Below are 22613 nucleotides of genomic sequence, written 5' to 3'. Positions count from 1 at the left end.
TAAATATTTTTTTAAAAACTTCACATGACTCCACTCCAGGAACACAATTTAAAAATGGGTAAAAGGACTTCCAGCAAAGATGGATGCGTAGGTAGACACACTGTGCCTCCTCACACAACCAAAATAAGGACAACAAAAATATAGAAACAAAAAACAACCAATACTGACAGAAAATTGAACTGTATGGAAGTCTGACAACCACGGAGTTAAAGAAGACACATTCATCCAGACTGGTAGGAGGGGCAGAGTCAGGCAGCCAGGTGGAGAGGACTCGCAGCAAAGCGGCAGCAGGTGGACCAGGCAAAGCGGGGAAATATGGAGGGGCATGGTGCACAAGGCGGCTGCAGGACTAGGCGGCCCCACATTCATGTGCAGATAAACCAGGCAAAACTGGGGAAGTAGAAAAACCATGCAACCCAGAGTCCCAGCATGAGGAAATAAAGCCTCAAATCACCAATTGAAAACATCTGTGGAAATTGAGGTGCCAGGACAAACTCCTAGCCTCACAGGAGAGTTTGTTAGAGAGACCCACAGGGTCCTAGAATGAACACAAGTCCACCCACTCTGGAATCAGCACCAGAAAAGCCCAGTTTACAGGAAAGCAGAGGAAGTGACTGAAACCTGGCAAAGAGTGAAGCAAGCACCATTGTTCCCTCTCAGACCCCTCCCCCACATACCGCATCACAACACAGCAACATGGGTTACCCCGCCCTGGTGAACACCTAAGGCTCCACCCTTTACTACATAACACGTGCGTCAAACACAAAAAAATGGCCCAAATAAAAGAACAGATCAAAGCTCCAGAAAAAATACAACTAAGCAACGAAGAGATAGCCAACCTATCAGATGCACAGTTCAAAGCACTGGTCATCAGGATGCTCACAGAACTGGTTGAATTTAGTTGCAAATTAGATGAAAAAATGAAGGTTATGATAAGTGAAGTAAATGATAATGTACAGGGAACCAATAGTGATGAGAAGGAAACAGACTCAAATCAATGGAGTGGACCAGAAGGAAGAAAGAAACAACCAAACAGAAAAGAATGAAGAAACAAGAATTCAAAAAAATGAGGAGAGGCTTAGGAACCTCACGGACACCTTTAAACGCTCCAATATCCGAATTATTGGGGTGCCAGAAGGAGAAGAGGAAGAGCAACAAGTAAAAAACCTATTTGAACAAATAATGAAAAAGAACGTCCCTAATGTGGCCAAGGAAATAGATTTCCAGGAAGTCCAGGAAGCTCAGAGAGTCCCAAAGAAGTTGGACCCAAGGAGGAACACACCAAAGCACATCATAATTACACTACCCAAGATTAAAATGAAGGAGAGAATCTTCAAAGCAGCAACAGAAAAGGAGACAGTTATCTACAAAGGAGTTCCCCTCAGACTGTCAGCTGATTTCTCAAAAGAGACCTTACAGGCAAGAAGGGGATGTAAAGAAATATTCCAAGTCATGAAAGGCAAGAAGGACCTACACCCAAGATTGCTTTATCCAGCAAAGCTTTCATTTAGAATGGAAGGACAGATAAAGTGCTTCTCAGATAAGGTCAAGTTCAAGGAGTTCATCATCACCAAGCCCTTATTATATGAAATGTTAAAGGGACTTACTTAAGAAAAAGAAAATAAAAAACATGTACAGTAAAATGACAGCAAACTCACAATTATTAACAACCACACCTAAAAAACAAAAACAAAAACAAACTAAGCAAACAAGTAGAACAGGAACAGAACCACAGAAATGGAGATCACATGGAGGGTTAGCAACAGGGGAGTGGGAGGAGAAGAGAGGTGCAGAAGGTACATAGAACAAGCAGCATAGATGGTAGGAAAAAAACAGTCAAGGGAAGGGTAAGAATAGTATGGGAAATGTAGAAGCTAAAGAACTTACAAGTATGACACATGGACATGAACTACAGGGGGGTAATGTGGGTGGGAGAAGGTGTGCAGGGTGAAGGGGAGTGAAAGTGTGAAAATGGGAAACTGTAATAGCATAATCCATAAACTATATTTTTAAAAAAGGAAAATAATGGGTAAAAGGTCTGAACAGACACTTCTCCAAGGAGGACATACAGATGGTCCAGAGACATATTAAGAAGATGTTCAACATCACTAGCCATCAGATAGATGTAAATTAAAACCACAATGAGATACCACTTCACAATGGTGAGAATGTCCATCACAAAAAAATCAACAAACTATAAGTGTTGGTGAGGATATGAGAAAAGGGAACCCTAGTGCACTGTTGGTGGGAATGCATTCTGGTGCAGCCACTATGGAAAACAATATGAAATTTCCTCAGAAAACTAAAAATGTAACTGTTTTATGACCTGGCAATTCATCTGCTGGGATTATATACTAAGAACCCTAAAACACCAATCTGTAAGAACCTATGCACCCCAATATTCATAGCATCACAATTTACAATAGCCAAGTGCTAGAAGCAACCTTGGTGCCCAACGTAAATGAATGGATCAAAAAACTATGGTACATTTACACAATGAAATTCTATGCAGCAGAAAGAGAGAAGGAGCTCCTACCCTTTGCAAGAGCATGGATGGAACTGGAGAGCATTTTACTAAATGAAATAAGACAGGCGGTAAGGGGCAAATACAATATGATCTCACCATTAAGTGAAACCTAATCAATAAAATAAACAAGCAAGCAAAATAGAACCAAAAACATGGAAATAAAGAACAAACTGAGAGTAACCAGAGAGGAGAAGGAAGAGGGATAATGGGGAAAATAGGAGAAGGTCTATCAAGGAACATGTATAAGGAACACATGGACAAAGCCAAAGGGGGAAGGTTAAAGAGTGGGAGGCCCGGATGGGTGGGGCAGAGGGTCATGGTGGGGTGAAAATGGAAGCGAGTATACTTGAACAATTAACAATAAATAAGAGGAAAAAAAGAAAGAAAATGCTTTCATATGGTAGAGTGAGGCAAAGCATCAGTGTTAGCAGGACTCCCTTCTCACATTAAAATTTTGTCCTGATTCATATCTTGCCAGGATGAACAGAAATCTGTTATAGCATCAGGTCTTTCCTTCTGTGCTACAAAGTACATATACATTAGGATATGTATGAGGTACAAAACTTATCAACAAAAGCCTTAATTATGTCATAGAGATGAGCTAAATCAAAATTCAAATGCAAAATATGTCACTAATGACTGACTTCCAGACTGCCTTAAAATTTGTTGCAATATTTACTCTAAAAGAAATATAAGTGTAACATGAATCTACACAGAATATAGCCATATCAACTTCCCATGAAAGTATTTAGAGCCAATGTTTCCTCAATTTTTTGAGATGCAATTATATTAACTGTTACATTCCATTCAAAGCAAATGTGAAGAGTAAGCATTCACACACCCAGCTGACTTTAGTTACTTAACGACACAACGAAACCTTCTAATTCCATCATACCAGCTGGTAAAAAAATGGGCCCACCCAAACTTAAGCTGGTAAAAGGGCTTTACCAAAGGAGAGTCATGGAAAAAAGTTACCTATCTTACCTAGTCAAATATTTGAATTCAGAAAGAACGTCAACTCCCAGCACAGTAGACTGTGACCCAACACCCAATCCATCCTAATTCTCATGTGCTTTCCTAAACTCCTGAGGATGGACAGGTAAAATTCTTCTGCAGCCAATGTCCTGGACATGATTCAAGATCCACTAACCAAATGCACTCATATACAATTTGAAGGGCAGAAGGTTCTAGTGTTTTATTGGGAAGTGGTTATGGCATGACTGAGTTCTGCAGCAGTATTCCAGTTACTTTCGGGTGATGGAGTGTTGTTTTTTGGTTGTGCATGTGAAGCTAATGTGGTGTATTGCGTATTAGTTTCCAGATTTCCCACCTTCCTGACTAGGCCAGAAGGAGCGGCAGCCAGCGGCCAGGTAAGTCTGCTGTGTGAATCAATCCTGGAAACACTCCCTGCCTAGAGCCCATTTTTCCAATCTTTCCATTGATTTTTATAAGCAGTGAATTCCTATTACTACATCCCCTTTTCCTTAAAGTAGCTGAAAATTTATTTTTTTCTGCCACCAAGTCTTGACTAATATATTCAGGAAAAACAAAGAACAGAGTGAGGTCTAGGGGCTAGAAGAATGCCAGAAAATAACACATCAAGATCAGTAAAATATTTGTAAGCTTAGGGAGGACAGTAAGGACTTGAGAAGCTACCTCGAGGCAGCGCTGTTTTTATTTGGTCCTAAACCAAAAACAAGACAGTAAGAGTTATTTGCAACTTAGTGTCTTTTCATATTCTAAATCTTCACTGAAAAAATAGGAATACTGGTTGGTTGGAAGGAAAGTGAAAGCAGTTATAAGTCACTGGACATTCTAGAGTATATAGCTCTGGGAGACATGAGTGGAGAACCTTAGCGAAAAGGCTACCCAAGGTTAGCAACTGTTCTTGTATGACAAAGATGAATCATTTGGAAATTCCTCTCCAGATTTTCCCTGCTTCCTTGTTTCCAGAGGGAAAAACCAATCCTTTCTAGAGTTCTCCCCTTTGGAAAACACCACCATTTCAGTTTTTCAGACAGAAAATCTCTTCAACTCCAGGCTCTGCTTCACTCCCAACCGTAATCACTGGTTCTGATTCTGCTCCATCCATTGCATTTTCTTTCATCTGAGCCCTATGATGTCATCTTTGCTGGTCCCTTCATCTCCAAACTCTCCCTCCTGAAACCAATGTCACATACCTTTGCCAGAGTTATCATCAATCACTCCCCTTCCAAATACTTTAATGACTACACCCACAGTAAAAAAGCAAGCTCCTGTGCCTGGCATTTGGGGTCATTCCCAGTCTGGGCACCATCTATGTTACCAATCCTACATCCCTCCCTCCCCTAACACCTGGCCCAACCTACATTCACTCTCTGAAAAATGCCCTAGGCACTGAGACTACTACGGGAACTACAGGGGGGACAGGCAAACCAAATTACAATACAGTGTGGTGATGAAAACAATGCTTTCAGATCTCCACTCCTCCATGAGACTTAGAGTGGCCCTCTGCCCAGTCAAAATTCATCACTGATTCCTGAGTTTTTCTTTCAACACAGAACATAAAATCCATTTTATTCTGTGTATCTTCCTCAGAGTGGATCACAGGCTGGTTTGGGGGGCAACATTGATTCTTATTCATTTTCTGTTTCCCCTGGATGCAAATGTATTAGGTACTGTTGATATGCTGCAATCTTTCCCGATATAGCCTGATTACAAAAATATGCTGGGTGTTTATCAAACCTATAGCTTCTCAGATTCCTCCTCTAAAGATTCCAATTCAGTGGATCTGAGACGGGGCCTTGTACACTTATCAGGCACTCCAGGTATGGCCCTTATCCTCAAGGAAAGCCTAAAAAAATCACTGATATTTGGAATGAGGCTAAACCCCAGGATTTTAGCTGCAGTTCAGCCACTTGGTGTATTCTATGGAGTAGGTCACTTTTCTTTCCTCAGTTTGTTTCTTCATCTATATATAGTAACAGTGACTGGGTCTTTCATGGTCTCATGCTCAGAAATCATATGTGTATGAGTTTTGCACATAATACATGCTTAATAAGTGGTTGCTATTACAATCATTATTGTTATTATCACTGAGGACGCTGAATGAAGGAAACATGCTCATCTCTCGAGAGTGAGTTCACGCTCCTTCCCAGTCCATATCGGTCTCCCATGAGGCCAAAAATACAAAAATATATTTCTTATTGTAGGCTACTGTCAGGGAAGTTTGAGAAGCACTTATTCTAAGCTGTGAGCACTCATTAGAAACCTCCACACACATGACCTGTGAGTCACATAAAGGTCACAATGAGCTCCATCCTGTGAAGCATGCAGCAGAGTTCTCTCTCCAACAACGCCCGCTCCTCCTCAGTGTGACTCTATGGTGTTTCCCCATCATAGCTTCTCTCTCCCTTCCTCAGTAAATTTATTTTGCTCCTTGGGGTACAAAACTTCGGGGAGGCTTCACAGGATGCAGTTTATAGTCACTTTTATCTAACTTAAAGAAGATATATACAGGGGCACTTTAAGAGTGCTCACGTACAAAAGGTTCACCAAGTAACAGTTACATCCAATAAAGTATTCTATTCCAGGCATTTTTTTTTAAAGTGTTGGTAGCAAGGCACTAAATTGATATCACAACCCACTTATTTGGTCACAGTCTAAAATTTAGAAAACAGTAACTTACAAAAAGTGTTGTTTGAAAAACAAACTTCTAGATCTAGAAAAGACTTTAGGAGTTCATTTTCCTGAAGATGCTAAACTACAACTAATTTTCTGTAGTATAATCTTTAACATCTGCATCAGTGGTAATGAGTACTTTGAATATGTTTTTTTTTGAAATTCAGGGAAAAAAGTCCTAATAAAATAATAAATCTACAGAAGAACAAGTACCTAAGTATATAATTTATTAGAACATATGATTAGGGCAGGGGATTTATTTTTAACCATTGTAACTCTGTTGCTCCGTGCAAACAGTGACATCTTGTGGAATGATACTGCTGTGCTTTAGAGTCCAGCTTTCCCATATTCACAGTTACAACACCAGATATATGTCTGAATAATTCCTTTTTTGGTATTTCCACAGAAAAACAAAAATACACTAATCTAATGTTGTATAGGACATAGACAGTACTTACTGAAATGACTTTTGTCATCCCAGTCCGTATTTTTTTAAATGTGCATAAAACTTACCTAGGTAGGAACTATTCATTGAAAATGGATATAATTGAACTCTAATCGAGGGTACTATTAATTATAGTCTAAATCTACCACCAGTTGTGTTTTGGGATGCAGAATTCTTGCCATAAACATGACAAGTTTAGGCTAGGGCAAGGCTAACCTCACTTATGACTCTGATACATGTGCTTCTGTAACACGTATCACTGGCTAGATCACGAACAAGGATTAAGTCTTACGTGTTTTGGCATACTATCTTGGGTCACTGCCTGTATTGTGCAGCAGGGAACAAGGCCAAGTAAGGGTGGGATAGGGGGCAGGATAGGACTAGACCTGACCGTTGAGGAACGGCAGGACAATGCAGGAAATGGGGATGGTAGGGGAAAGTCGGGTCCAAGTAGCCATGGTGGAAGGAAATGTAAAGCAGAACACAATATTCTAAATGCAGGGCGAGAGACCACAGGCTGTGTGCTACAAGTGACATCAGAAAGGCCTAGCATGGGACAATGTCCCAGTCTTGTGAGGGGCAACAGTGATGGGAATATACAACCAGGCAGTATTTCATGCAGGCTTCCAGTAATTAAGTAATGAACACCAGGGAAGACACCCACAGTTACCAAGGCCCTAGCCACAGCTGGGTCTCAGAAACAAGATTTTAATTTCTAAGAGAGAAAAAGCAATATAAGATAGAACATCACCCTATTATGAGCAGAAACTCTGCTTCTAAAATTGGTCACAGTGGATCAAATACAAAACACTAAGGGTGAATAAAATAGGATTATCTCAAATTATTCAACTAGAGCTCCTCAGTTTCTTCCTAGCTTATACCAGGGCTGGTTCTGAAAACAAGATGAGAATGAATATTCAGAATGAAGCACAAAAAGAAAAAAAGAGAAGTTCACAAATCAGTAGCATATAATGGAAACCACACCTAGAATCACAGATACCTGGGTTATAGCTTTTACCAGTTTTATATATGTGGACGGCACACTTAACCTCTGAATGGCAAATTCTTCATTTGGGAAATGGAATGATTTTATCTGCTACATAGAGTTTTTGTGCATCTCAATGACTTTCTAATAGACACTTTTAACCCTGTTCATAGGGTTCAGATGAAATCTTTTGAATGGAAATACACTTTCTATAATTGATTTGTAAACTACGAGTACTAAAGATAGTCAAATAATTACCCAAGTTCCTGCCTTTCAATTTTAAAATAATATCTTCAAAGGAATATAAACTGTCAAAACAACATCTTTAATGTTAATTGTATACGATATATATGTATATATACCATGCACAGGAAAAATATCCTAAAATAATCTTTATCATATAGAAAAACCAATAGTAAAGGTATAGTATGCCTCTTCTACAATAGTTTTAACAATCACAGACAAAAACTGTAGAGGCGGACTTTTAGCCAAAATGGAGAGATAGTTTTTTTTTGTTTTCTGGGTTTTTTTTAACTTGTTTTTTTTTTTAAATTTTATTTAGTTATTTTTCAAGTACAGTTTTTTGTCTATTTTTCCCATCCCAGCCTCCCCCATCCCTTGCTCCCCACCTCCCTCCCATTTCCACCCCCCTTAGTTCTCGTCCCTGTGTCCTTCCTATTTGTTCCTCCAAATCCCTCCCCCTTTTTCCCCTTAACTTCCCTTCCTTCTCCCCTCTGGTCACTATCCCCTTGTTCTCTATTTCAGTGTCTTTGTTTTTTTTTTTTCCTGCTTGCTTGTTTGTTTTGTTGTTTAGCTTCCTGTTAAAGGTGAGATCATATGGTATTTGTCTTTCAACACCTGGCCTATTTCACTCAGCATAATTAATGCTTTCCAGTTCCATCCATGTTGTTGCAAAAGGTAGTAGCTCCTTCTTTCTCTCTGCAGCATATAATTCCATTGTGTATGTGTACCACAATTTTTGGATAGACACTGTGCCTCCTCACAGAACCAAAGGACAACAACAAATTTAAAAACAAAAAACAACTAGAACTGCCAGAAAATCAAACTGTATGGTAGTCTGACAACAAAGGGGTTAAAGAAGAAAGATTCATCCAGACTGGTAGGAGGGGCAGAGATGGGCAACTGGGGCAGAGAGGATGCACCGCAAGGCAGCGGCTGGAGAACCAAATGGTCCCACATTTGCGTGAGGATAAACCAGGACAAAAAACTGGGCAGCACGACATACCATGCAACCCAAGGTTCTAGAATGGGGAAGTAAAGCCTAAATACCCCCACTCTGTAGGGGTTGCAGTAGAGGGAGAAACTCCCAGCTTTCACAGGAGAGTTCATTGGAGAGACCCACAGGGTCCTGGAATGTACACAAACCCACACACCTGGGAATGAGCACTAAAAAGGCCTAATCTGCTTGTGGGTAGTGGGGGAAGTGACTGAAAGCCAGCCAAGAGCAGAACAAGCAGCACTGTTCCCTCTCTGACCCCTCCCCCACATACAGCACCCAAAGGCAGCATAGTTGTAGTTTGCCCCAGCTTGGTGAATACCTAAGGCTCCACCTCTTACTAGGTAACAGGCCAGCAGAGACAAAAAAAAAATGGCCCAAATGAAAGAACAGATCAAAGCTCCAGAAAAAAATACAACTAAGTGACAAAGAGACAGCCAACCTATCAGATACAGAGTTCAAAGCACTGGGAATCAGGATGCTCCAGAAATGATTGAGTATGGTCGTTAAATAGAGGAAAAAGTAAAGGCTATGAAAAGTGAAATAAAGGAAAAACAGGGGACCAAAAGTGATGGGAAAGAAACCAAGACTCAAATCAACACTTTGGAACAGGAGAAAGAAATAACCATTCAACTGGAACAGAATGAAGAAACAAGAATTCAAAAAAAATGAGGAGAAGCTTAGGAACCCCTGGGACAACTTTAAATGTTCCAACATCTGAATCATAGGGGTGCCAGAAAGAAAAAAGGAAGAGTAAGAATTTGAAAACTTATTTGAAAATATAATGAAGAAGAACTTCCCCAATGTGGCCAAGAAAATGGCCACTTCCAGGAAGTCCAGGAAGCTCAGAGAATCCCAGAGAAGTTGGACCCAAAGAGGAACACACCAAGGCATATCATCATTACATTAGTCAAGATTAAAGATAAGGGGAGAATTTTAAAAGTGGCAGAAGGAAAGGAGAGTTACCTGCAAAGGAGTTCCCATCAGACTGTCAGCTAATTTCTCAAAAGAGACCTTCCAGGAAAGAAGGGGCAAAAAAGAAGTAGTCAAAGTTATGAAAGGCAAGGACATCCAAGATTATTCTGTCCAAAAAAGCTATCATTTAGAATGGAAGGGCAGATAAAGTGCTTACCAAACAATGTAAAGTTAAAGGAGTCCATCATCACCAAGCCCCTGTTATATGAAATGTTAAAGGGGCTTATCTAAGAAAAAGAAGACCAAAACTATGAACAGTAAAATGACAACAAACTCATAACTATCAACAACAGAACCTAAAAAAACAAAAACAAACTAAGCAAACAACTAGAACAGGAACAGAATCACAGAAATGGAGATCACATGGAGGGTTATCAGCAGGGAGGGGGTGGGAGGAGAATGGGGGAAAATGTACAGGGAATAAGAAGCATAAATGGTAGGTACAAAATAGACAAGGGGAGGTTAAGAATAGTATGGGAAATGCAGAAGCCAAAGAACTTATATGTATGACCCATGGACATGAACTAAGGGGGTAAAGATGAGACAACTGTACTAGCATAATTAATAAAATATATTTTAAAATAATAAATAAATAGAGGCAAAATTTTTGATCTTGCCTCACCGTATTCCCAGCACCTACCATTATTCTGAATAACTAAATTAGTAACATAAATCTGCATATTCTGCTTCTCATACTTAAGGTTTAAAAGTAGTATTCTAATGCCTCCAATATGGACAGACAACAAATATTCTAATATCTGTCCAATATTAACATTTGGCAGCCAGAAATGCCCTAACTTTATTCAAATATGAGTACACAAAAAACAAGCATGAGGTACATGCAGAGAGTCTGTAAAGTGTAAGAAAGAAATATATCATTCAAAAAGTTATATGAAAAACATTCTTTTGAAAAAGTTGTATTACATTATAGAAATTAAAAAGTAAGGGTTGGTTTGTTTTTTCAAGGAAATTTTTTTTAAAGATTTTATTTATTTATCTTTGAGAGAGGAAGGGAAGGGGAGGAGGAGAGAAACATCAATGTATGGTTGCCTTTCGTACATTCCCTGCAGGGAACTGGCCTGCAACCCAGGCATGTGCCCTGACTGGGAATCGAACCGCGATCGTATGGTTCTCAGGCCCGTGCACTCAATCCACTGAGCTATGCCAGCCAGGGCTCAAGGAAATTTTTAAATGCTTTCACAAAACAGGTAACAAAAGTTCAGATAAAACAGAAGTTCAGATGAGACAAAAGACTTAGTTTTCTTAAGCAGTTGAAGAATTAAGAAAAAAATGAAAAATGCCATAGCAGTATTAAAATGGTAGTTAGAAGGAATATTTAAAATTTACAACTCAAAAAATAGAAGAAAGATTTAAGAGATGATAACTATAGAGGGAAGATAATGAAGATCCAATATGTGCCTAATTGATATTCCTGAGGAAATGCACCAAATAGATTGGAAACACTATTCAAAATAAAACAGAAAACATCATAAACTGAAGAGCTGTATTTGCATATCAAAACAGCTTTCTGTGTGCCAAGAAATATTAATTAAAAAGCAATACACTCCCAGACATATGCTAGTGATATTATTTAATTTGAGGCAAAATTTTAACCCCTGTAAGAAACTAGGAGTGAAGGAGAAACAAATTATACGCAAGTAAAAACAGGCTGGCCTCAGATTTTTATCTTAAAACATTAGATATCAGATAATAATACAAACATAAAAAACACGTTGACAAATATGACATTATAGGAAAAAGGAAAGAAGCAAAAAAAAGAGAAAGAAAATACAAAATGATGACAAAAACAATACCAAGTACATCTGATATGACAACAAATTAATAAGGAGTGGTTCGATCTATTATTTTTTTAAAATCTTACTGGCTTAAAGAATATTCAAATCTCTGCAGTCTATAAGGGACAGGAGTAAGAAAGCTTACAAATAAAAGGATGTATCTGACCTAATGTCCTTTCCAAGGTCTATTTCAAATTCTGACTGACAACACCTGACAATTTCTTTCATTTCCTGATTAGTTCTGACACACAGAATTTTAATCAGTACAGGTTCCTGAGTTCCTGCTCCCTTCGCTGCATTCGGTGAACTCCAAGCAGCACAATATGTAGTTGGCGTGAACAGGGCAAGGACCAGATCTTCCATATTTCCACCTAACTCTGATTTGACATCTTTGATGAAATGCGGTCCCTACATGCTCTTGGTCGGGATCGTGGTCACTCAAAGTGAGATTGTTCTTATGCAAACAAAACAGGTGTTCAGTCAGATGTATCAGAATTCCCTGGCACAATGATTGCAAGTGACAAGAGTGGAGATTACCGAAGGCTTCATCTAGCCACCGTGGGCCAGTGGGAAGAATTTTTTTAAATGAATGAAGCAATTCAAAGCTTATCCTTCGAAGCAGTGACTGACCTGCATACAGCAATATAAACAAACTATCATCTAACCAAAGAGCTTTCTATTAAATACTGTTTCAGGATTGTGCTGGTTTGCACATATGGTTATTGCTTTAATTCCAATGTTATTTTTTTCTCTATATACAATCAATGTAAAGCCATATCGTAATGATGTACTATTAATGCAATGTTTGTAAAACATAATTTTCTCACTGCCCTTACTCTAATCAGGATACCAACTTAAATAAAAATAATAACAATATAAGATAAATAAATGGAAAGACAAACATATACCATACAAATAAAGCAAAAATTAGACAAAGTTCAGTCTCACTTTTTAGGAATTTAGTGTACAATCCACAATGAAAATAAGGCCATGATTAAGTTTCCTTAATTTCCTTCCACACAAAATTGTTTATATAATCACATGTCAACTTATAGATTTAGTTCTACCTCCTGTCAGCACACAGAGCTCTACCTCATTCTTTATCATATTACAATCCACCTCATCATTGGATGTGCCACAAAAAGTCTTCCACTGATGAACATTGAAGTTGTTTCCAGTTTTTGTTATTACAAGGACGGTGAACATTCTTACATGCTTATCTTTGTAAATTATAATCGTCAGCGTATAGATGGTATTTAAAGCCGTGGTCCTGAGTAAGAGCACTGTGAGAGTGTAGGGAGGGGAGAAGAGAGGTCTCGGGATGGGCCTGAGCACTCCAAAGTTCTGAAGTCAAGCAATGAGATACCAGCAAGGGAGACTTGAGAAGGCAGAGCCAGGGAGGCAGGAAGAGAAGCAAGAGAGAATGTGGTATTGAAGGTCAGGGAATAAAAGTGTTGTAAGAACAGCAAATGCAACTGTAGCAAATGCCACTGAAAAGTCAGATGAGGACAGTGCTATCTTAAAGCAAATGTGACCATGTCATTCTTCCTCAAAACAAAACAAAACAAAAAGCCCCACTATCAATACCTTCCTAGTATACTGAGAATGAGAATATCCCCCCAAGCCCTCACACACACATGCCCTAATGTACACATACAGGGCAACTAAAAAAATCCTACATAATCAGACTCTTGCCTCCTCTCCAGCCTCGAGTGCATTACTGCTCCTCCTGTTCTCTAATGCTGGATAAGTTCCAATTGTCCACAACAGGGACTCTCATATTCCAATGTACATAAGAATCATCCACATTTCTAACAAGTTTCCAGGTGATGTTGGTGCTGCTAGACTATGAACTATACTTTTGAGTAGCAAGGACCTACAATACATTCTTTCCTCTCCTCCTAGCTATCTTCTATTCATTTTTCAGGTTTCAATTTAAGTATCATTTCCTCAAACCTCCTAAGATAGCGAGGGACTCTTCTTCCATGTTTCCACAGCACCCTGCACACCTGCATATTAACTGTGACATTTACAATAATTAATTCACTACCTTTCTTCGCTGCTTGTCTCCAAGTTCTCTGAGGGCAGAGATTATGTTTCTCTTGTTTGTAGATGCTTCCCTAGTACCCAACTCTATGCCTGACACAAAGGAAGTACACAAAAAATATCTGCTGATCGATTTAAGTAACTAGTCAGCTCTGTATTTCTTGACATGGAAATATAATCACAAAATAAGAAAATTAAAAATCAGAATCATGGAGCATTTTCAGGGTTGTAGGATTGGAGGGGGTGTGAGGGAATGAGTGAGAGAGGAGAGATTAAGAAGTACAAATAGGTAGTTACAGAATAGCCATGGGGGTGTAAAGTATGGTACAGGAAATGGAGTAGCCAAAGAACTTACACACATGACCCGCGGATGTGAACAATGGTGCGGGGATTGTCTAAGGGAGTGGAGGGTTCTGGGTGGAGGGGGACAAAGGGAGAATAATCGGGACAACTAAAATAGCATAATCAATAAAATATAATTTAAAAGAATGAACACCCAGAAAAAAAATTTTAAATCAGGTTATAAAACATGTACATAGCATTATCCCAAATTAATACAATTTATTTACATATAGAAAGTTTGGAATCATGTATTTAAGAATATAAAAAGTATTATGCTGGGTAGCAAGATTTTGAGTAACTTTTTCTTCTTTGCATTTCTTGCATATTTCTCATATTTACTAAAATATTGTTTTTAATAATTGTGTAGCAAAATATTTAGTAAAATTAAATGCTGAATTCTGACAGTTAAACTTTAGTTTTCCAATACTGTGGTAGTTGCTGTTGTTTTAATGTATAGAACTAACAGTCTGTCCACATTTTTTCGATGTGACTCAGAATTTCCCTAGCAATTTAAACCAGAGTTGAAGGTTACATCCGGTGATCTATAGCCTAAGCACTGCTTACCACCCAAAAGCTACCTAGAAGGGGTCCCTGATCTAAGAAAGTCAGGCAGTTTTTGTAGGACAGCCTTTTTAGCTAACTCTATTAATGGTGGACCAACAAAATACAGAGGCAACTTTACACAGACAAGTCAGTGACATGGAATGTAAGTCCATAAATAGACTCAGTAACACACGAATTTAAGGTGTGCACAGCTGGCATTTCAAACTAATGAGAAAAAGTGGATTTAATGAATAAATAATATTATGAAATTGACTAGTTATTTTGGAAAATAATAATGCTTATTCTTCTTATCAAATTAATAATAGATGGATCAGAGATTTAATTTTTTAAAAGGAAGCCATAAAATTTGAGATAAAAAAATATCAGCCAGCAAAGCTTTGCTTGCATTACAGCCTGTTACAGCTTGAGCTCCGTCTCCTGTCTATCCGCCCAACCTCCCCACTGGCTGGAAAAATTGTCTTCCATGAAACCCGTCCCTGGTGCCAAAAAGGTTGGGGACTGCTGCTCTGTAGAAGGCCACACATGGCTTAAGCACATGCACCTACAGGAGAGGTTCAGAAGGCTGTTCATCAATGAGTAACATTATCTAGGTGTTTAAATATTTTTAGTGATTTCCCTTACTTTAAAACCCAAAATCTAAAATTCCATGCCAAGGATTCTAACTAAATGTTTATAAAGTGCTCTTTAGAAAACAGGCATTTTAAAAGCAAGACTATGAACAATATAGAACATTCTTATAGTTCTCATCGAAATTTCTGCTTAGCAAAATAAACTAAAGTTTGAATAATATGATGCTATTTTAAATTAACTTAAGTATGTTCCCATGCTATTTCATTAAAATATCCATGATGCTTGCCACACATAATCACTATATGCAGAACTAGGCAAGCATTGAAACTATGCAACACAAGTATTATTATGCTTTGTAGTTAAATTTATTGCACAGAAGCCCCAGAAAGCCACCAAGCAAAAGGGTATTCATTTCCTGTTTACAACTCCCTTTCTTGAGAACACTTATTAGTGCAGGAAAAAAGTATACATTTCTCCAAACTTGTAGGCTCATCAGATAGCTATATTTTGAAAAGGTTAAGCTATGTTTAGCAAGGTAATCCTCAAGAGATGGATGCCGGAGAATTAGATATTCGGTACTTAAATGAACTTCTTATTTGGTACTTAGAAACAAATTGCCAAGAATTAAATTATCATCATCAAATAGAACATTTATTGACTCTCTTGAAAAAAGAAAGTGAGACCTACTTGAAGAAAATAATTATAGAATTAGAAAGAAACCAGTATTTTTAACACTTAACTAACAGAAGCTGTAACTCCTCAAAATTATTCTTTGCATGCAAATTGAGAATGGAAATGACTCAAAGCAGTAGTTTCATGACTACTAGATTAAGTTTACGTCTTTATTTTCCACACTCAGCTCCAGGTTTTCAATAGACATTCCAACGAGCATCACACGAAACTGCTATGTTCTGCCAAAGGCACTGGAGCAGTTTCAAAATTTCCAAAATTCTTTGTATATTATTATTTTCAAAAATTTAGAAAACCATTCACTTAATAAATGAAAAGTAAAAGACTTAGATGTATAAAGTTATCAATAACAAATCATTAAAAATATCTTTGCCTAAATATAAAATAAACATGACAATGACCTTTCAGGGACTCAAATTGAATCTGATGGTGATTACTAGGCAGGAAAGCAGAGGATTGTAAACATGGAAGAGGGCAGGTAAAATGTCACGATTTTTACTCAAAGTCAGGTTTAAGAATGTAGACTCAGCCCTGGCTGGTGTAGCTCAGTGGACTGAGCGTGGGCCTGCGAACCAGAGTATCGCGGTTAGATTCCCAGTCAGGGCACATGAATGGATTGCAGGCCAGTTCCCAGCAGGAGACACATAAGAGGCAACCATACATTGATATTTCTCTCCCTCTCTTCTTCCCTTCCCCTCTAAAGCTAAATAAATAAAATCTTTAAAAAAAAGAGAAATAAAAAGCCATAAGTTAAAAAAAATGTAGACTTAGAATATACCATGAAAAGAGTAAGTTACTAATAATTTTGTGCTAGTGTAACTAAAAGTAATCTTTTAGAATATTATTCTATATATCCAAAATTGTTAAAATATAATACCAAAAACATTTATAGCTAAACTTGTTAATATTTAATACATTTTAATATTCTAAAATGTACAGGAGATGATTTCTCAGAATTCCTAGCATGTCTTTTAAAAGGCAAGAGACTGTGGAGCCTGCACTCTCCACAGCAGGTGACATCGCTCCCAAGGGGGTGCAGATTGGTGCCTTGTCGGGGGAGGGCAGTGCTAGAAGCTTATTCTTTTTATGCATAGCACACAGCTATACAGGGCCATAAACAGATGTGCAGTATATCTGGGGTATTAAAATTTAATAGGGAAGGGCAATTAGGGGGAAAAATGTCTAGAAAGGCTCCTTAAGGGGCCTTTGAAAAAATGAAAATGAAAAAAGTTTGAGAAAAACTAAGTTAGAGATACCTAGATTGTAATCATTAATCAGAGATAAGAACTTGGGCAAATATCCTGATATTATGGAGCCCAAGATGCCCCATGAATAAATTGGAAGTTGTGACTTTATCCTTATCGCTGAAATGTGACTGGGAAAAATGCAAAGTACACCACAGCACAGTAGTAGAAGTATAAGGACTGCCAAATAAATGCTGACCCCCTTCCCTTTTCTCCTTCTTTACACTCTTCGCTGAAGAATACTCGGATTCAAAAGGAAGTGAGACACAGGGAGAAATGGAAGAAATAGCAGAGATGACGACTGTGTGCACGATATCTCTGGACTCAGGTGTGCCCAAGGACGCTGAAACCCAAGACAGGCTTCAAGGCCCAAATCTGGGACTTTGTTACTTGTGCAAGCCTGGTGAAGTTATTTGATTTTTATGAGCCTCAATTTTCACATCTGTACTCCAAAGTTGTTATGTAGACACAAATGAGATAATGTATGTGACACTCTTTGGGAACCATAAACCACTAAAGCAAAGTTACCTTATGCTAGGGCATGGTTCACGGTGACGACGGCAGGAAGGTACTCACTAGACTGTATGTACTGGGCAGAAACGGAAAAGAACGAAACTGCTCCTCTCTAAGGTCCGAGAACAGAACTGAGTCTTCAAATCTAAACCTCAAAGGCAGAACTTCTTTGCCAGCTTAAATCTAGTACAAAAGTACCAGTGGAACTCTTACCTATGTTTCTGCTCTTCATCTGTGAAGCAATCATCTAGCAAGGACTTCCCAAATACTCTGAGCAGAGTATCGTGGCCTTTCTTGTCAGCCGTATGATACACCCGAGAAGCCAGGTACAAGTTGGTGGGAAGCACCCAGGCTGGGACAGTGGTGCACAGACTGTGAAAGGTAGGACTGGAGCGGTCTTTTAGAACTCTGCAACAAAGAAAGAGTGCTTCTTTTATCATTGTGTGGTTTTTTGACATAAAATACATTTACATTGACAGTTTAGTTCGGGCTTTGAAAAAGACGCTTTCATGAAGGAGGTGAAATTTAAAACTATAATAATGATTTATAACAAATTTGCTATCACAGTTGCAGGCCATTGACCACATCATCAAAGTCATATATTCAAGTGCGTGCTGAAGATAATCAACCTTTGTCTTACAGATACCTCAGAATCAACAGATCTAAAAGCAAACTCATTATCATCCCACCCCAAACCTCTTCTTTCTTGAATTCTTAACTCAGCTGGTGACACCATATCCAGTCACCATGCATTACTGCTTTGCAACTCTGCCCAAATGCTCATGCTCTGAAGAAGTACATTAGCCATTAACTAGCATTGGTGGAACCCTGGATCCAAGTTCATGTGGTACCTTCTTCCCACAATGCAAAAAATTGCCTCTCCTGCCTTTCCAAAATAGAGAAGAAGGCATGAAGAATGACTTCTTAATCCTCAGGGTCACATTCCATCTAACGAACAAATATTTTTTGAGCACCTACTATGTGCCAGACTCTCTGCTATGTGACTTACACACAATCCTCTCTATAATGAGCCTCTATGGGAGGTATTATTATCCTTACATTGGAACGGGCTTATTTTGGATAAGTCACAAAATTATTGAGTGGCCACTAGGATCTAAACACGATGCTGCTGACCACAAGCCAATTTTCCCCCAGTATTGTTTGTTAATGGCTCCTGAGGCGGAAACGGCCCTTATCTAATACCACTCCATCCCCACCTCCCTGCTTAAGTTATACTCTTACATTAACCAAGTAGTGACCTTTCCATCAAATAAAATAAACCATAGTTTAGATTGTGTTTTCTATGAAACTACAGCTGATAGTATTGATGATCCTTCTTGAAATTGCTTCTCCTCCCTACCCTCCATGAGCTTTTTTAAGCCCGAACTATCTCAACTCTACATCCACCTCTCAAATTAATCATAATTTTACTGGCTCTTCTTTCTCCATTTCCTAAACTGGGTGTGGCTCCCAAGGCTGAATTTTTCTTTCTGCATTGAAAACATCAGTATCAGTGTCTCAGCTATTTCTTCTGTGCTAAGAGCTCCCAAATCCTGTCTCCAATGTCACTATCTCACCCAGATTCCTCATCTTCAAGATCTAAAACACTGAAGCCACCTTTGACTCCTCTTTCCTTCATCTGCATATCCGATGAAAAACAGCTTCCTCCCCACACAGCATTGCTCAGGTGTGCTCCTTGTCCCTCCACACTTCCAACACACTCTGGGTCCTCAACACCTCACCCTGCACTAGCAACAGTCTAATGCTAGTCGGATTGAGCACTGCACCCTCTGTCTCTTCCCCTCTCCAGTACCTCCTGCAAAACTCTATCACACTGGTCTCTAAATACTCCTTTACCCAGCGTGATGGTCCTTTGTCACTTGCTGCATTCATCTAACTTCTTCTCTCTAAGTTTCAAGGCCCCTGACATCTTGCCCCACTTCTAAGCCAGTGGTTAACAGTGTAGAGCGCAGTGGAGTCAGACTGCCTCTGCTCAAATCCTGTTTAAAATTATCCCGTGGTCATAAGCTAGTCAATTACTTTATATCTCAGTAAATTTGGAATAACAACATCAGCACACGCTGGATAAAATTATTTTCAGGAAGAAAAAAGTGAATGTATTTAAAACAGCATCTCTCACTGGGCAGATGTTCACTATTATTCTCTATCTTCAGGACAATTCACAGGATCAGCAAGACCTGCCAGTTCTTTCAGTGATGGATAGACGGTTGCCTCTCCTTTTGTCCGTGTCTAAACATTCTTCAACAATATCCCCAAGACAGATTTTTCTGCAACATTTAATTATTTTCCTGTTTTACAAATATGTCTTTTCATACACTGCCTTATTTTTGTGCCGCCCACTCTGACCATTTATCTGGTAGGTTAATGCAGGTCTGCGCACTAACTGCCTTAAATGTATGCATACTGTCTTAATACGAAGAATATAGTCTTTGGAGCTGGCAGGGCCTGGATCAGAATATCAGCTCAGACACTTGCAAACTGTATCAGTAACTTCTCTGAAGATCATCTGCAAAAATGAGAATAAAAATCCCTAATGTTCGCCTTTGTAAGAATCAATGACAGTGTTTGTTTTATTTGTATTGCTACAGTTATTAACTTTCCCTGCACTGCACAATGCCTGTTGCTAGGCATTACTGAATCACTGACAGAGCACATTGTGCCATTTCTAAAACAGCACAAGGCCCAAAGAGAACAGAACATGAAACCTGTACCTGTTCCAGTGCAGGAGGGTAAAGAGAGGAAAACCTAAAGCATTTAGAAATGCCTGAGATGAAGAGACCTAATTGGAGGAGTGGAAATGGGTGTCCAGGAACTGGAGACCCTAAGAAAGAACTGGAAAAATAGCAGGGAGAAAAAGGTGAGCTCTGATGTCAAGCTCATCTACATCATCATTCTGTCTGGGGCAAGTCCTGGCTGGTGGAGCACACTTGAGATTACATTACATACTTTTTTTTTCCTTAACAAAGCAACACAACCAATCTTAATTCCTTCTTTGCCAGTATACTGTAATAACATAGATTTTTAAGCGAATATCCCTTGGTTATGGAGCTAAACACTATATTTTCAAAAGAGGGCTAAATTCCCAAGAAAACATTTTAATTTAGGAGCTACACACAGGTGAGAAAAATTAGGTTAAAAAATGATTAAGAAAATAGAGCGAGGAATAAAAGATGTTCAGAAATGTTTTTCCAAAATTCTATTTTATTACATAATTTTACTATCATATTTTTATTCTTCTGCATCTCATTCTTATTTCTCTCTAAGGAAAATTTCTGGTTTCAGTTTTAATGAATTAACACAGTACTATATATATCAAAAAGATCTACAAATATTTTTGGCATGCTCAAGGAAGGCTGTGTGTTTTTATAGCGTGCTCTCCTTAAACAGGACTATTTGTCATTCTCTGAAACACTAAGACATAAAAAAGAAAAGACTCTGGCTCTGTGTGTGGCCACTCTACTTTGCTTAATGCATTAAATGCAAGGTTTTTTAGGGGGAAAAACCAAGAAGTTTCTGCTTCATTGATAATCTGACAGTAACTATTTATTGAAGGTAAAATACTTGTTGTCTGCTGTCACTATTTGTTTTAATACATAATCTCGCTAACTAAATGAGCTTAAAGCAATGCAGATAAGCAATGGCATGTACAGGGTCACTTAAATGCCAATTTGACTCTTTCATAAACTTTGGAATTCTTTTCCCATGAGTCCATTTTCAGCTACTAAATTGTGAGTAATATCCATTTACAAAGTTTAGGCTGGCCATAAAAAGGTTGTCTCCCATGTCCCGCACACCTTTCAGTGCCCTAAGCCACAACAAAAGCTAATAATTAAAGCTTCTTTAAGCCCCCATAAACAGTTAAGTGAAGAAGAATCTAGAATAAACCAACCCATAAAAATCCGGTGGTGAAATAAGGAGAAAATCTGTTTCAACAAGATGAACAGCAAAAGATAAACCCATAAATCTAAATTGCATTTGTACACTATCATTCAAAACTGTGGTTACCTCTTGGTATAACAAGAAAGTCCATTGCAAGTGTGGTGGAGGGAATACAGCATGAAATAATAGTAGAGAATAAAAAAAGCTGTCTAAATAACAAATTTAATTGACCTGCGGAAATTTGCATTGGGTTGTCTTTTACTTTATTTTATAAAAACAACCAGTATAATGAGCAGTTAATCTAAATTAGGCATTACATACATTGAAAGGAATCAAATCTAACCTGTTAACATTTATTTTCTTTAGTCTCACAAAGAGCTGTTTTTATTCTAGCTACTGTTATGTCATTAAACCAAGTATTCTGATCAGAAATAGAAATAAAAGTGTGGAGGACAGCATGCATGTCCTAACCATGCTACCTCTCACCGACCCTTCTGTGAGGAGGTTTGATTTAAATCATATATACATTTCAAAAACACTCCATTTCAAAATGCATTTGAAGGTATCAATGCTACTAAATAATTTCTCTTCCGACGGTAAAACTTGTAAACTTAAGTTACTTTTGTTTTAATAGTTTTTGATCCTGCCGGGATTTTGTAGACTTTTTTTGTAGTGGAATTCTTAATTTGCTTTTTCGTGTTTGCTTAACTTCTTTTCCTCTGATTTGCAACAATTCCGATGATTTCACCTTTAAAAAATATAAAAGTATGCTGTTAAGAAAAGTTATACATGAGAATTCGATCTTTCATACTCAATGGCCCATCTCATACTTAAACTACTAATTTCTATGCATATTTTATAACAAAATGTAAATCCTAGAGTTGATACATTCTTATGACTCCCTTTCTAAATGGTTACATATATACCTTCACAGCAATAAAAATATTACTACCATTTTAGCTATAATATTTTTATTGCCTTAACTATTAAACAATTAAAGACATGTGTGATTTTTTCCCACCATAGGCCTACTCTTCTTGAGTGACATTTTTACTAGGACTTACAATTAGTCTTTCAAAGCCTGGCATGACTGGTGGCTGCAAGGACAAGCCAACATGG

At 38.2% G+C, this 22613-nt stretch overlaps 1 protein-coding gene across 5 annotated transcripts in view; it reads right to left on the bottom strand.

Moving 5' to 3' along the window:
- The window catches only part of TTC6 (tetratricopeptide repeat domain 6), a 265950-nt gene that overhangs the window by 118123 nt on the left and 125214 nt on the right, over positions 1 to 22613 (bottom strand). For all 5 annotated transcript variants that reach the window (XM_053672512.1, XM_053672515.1, XM_053672513.1 and 2 more), the window contains 2 exons: positions 22115 to 22242; positions 17808 to 18002 (listed from right to left, as the gene is read on the bottom strand). In XM_053672512.1, coding sequence (XP_053528487.1) covers positions 17808 to 18002; positions 22115 to 22242 — 323 coding nt within the window. The remainder of the gene's footprint in view (positions 1 to 17807; positions 18003 to 22114; positions 22243 to 22613) is intronic.

The sequence above is a fragment of the Artibeus jamaicensis genome, unplaced genomic scaffold (genome assembly GCF_021234435.1).
Source record: "Artibeus jamaicensis isolate MK-2021 breed Jamaican fruit bat unplaced genomic scaffold, CSHL_Jam_final contig_760, whole genome shotgun sequence".
Classification (NCBI taxonomy): domain Eukaryota; kingdom Metazoa; phylum Chordata; class Mammalia; order Chiroptera; family Phyllostomidae; genus Artibeus; species Artibeus jamaicensis.
The sequence above is the reverse complement of the archived record's forward strand: the minus strand, read 5'-3'. Positions and strand labels throughout refer to the sequence as shown.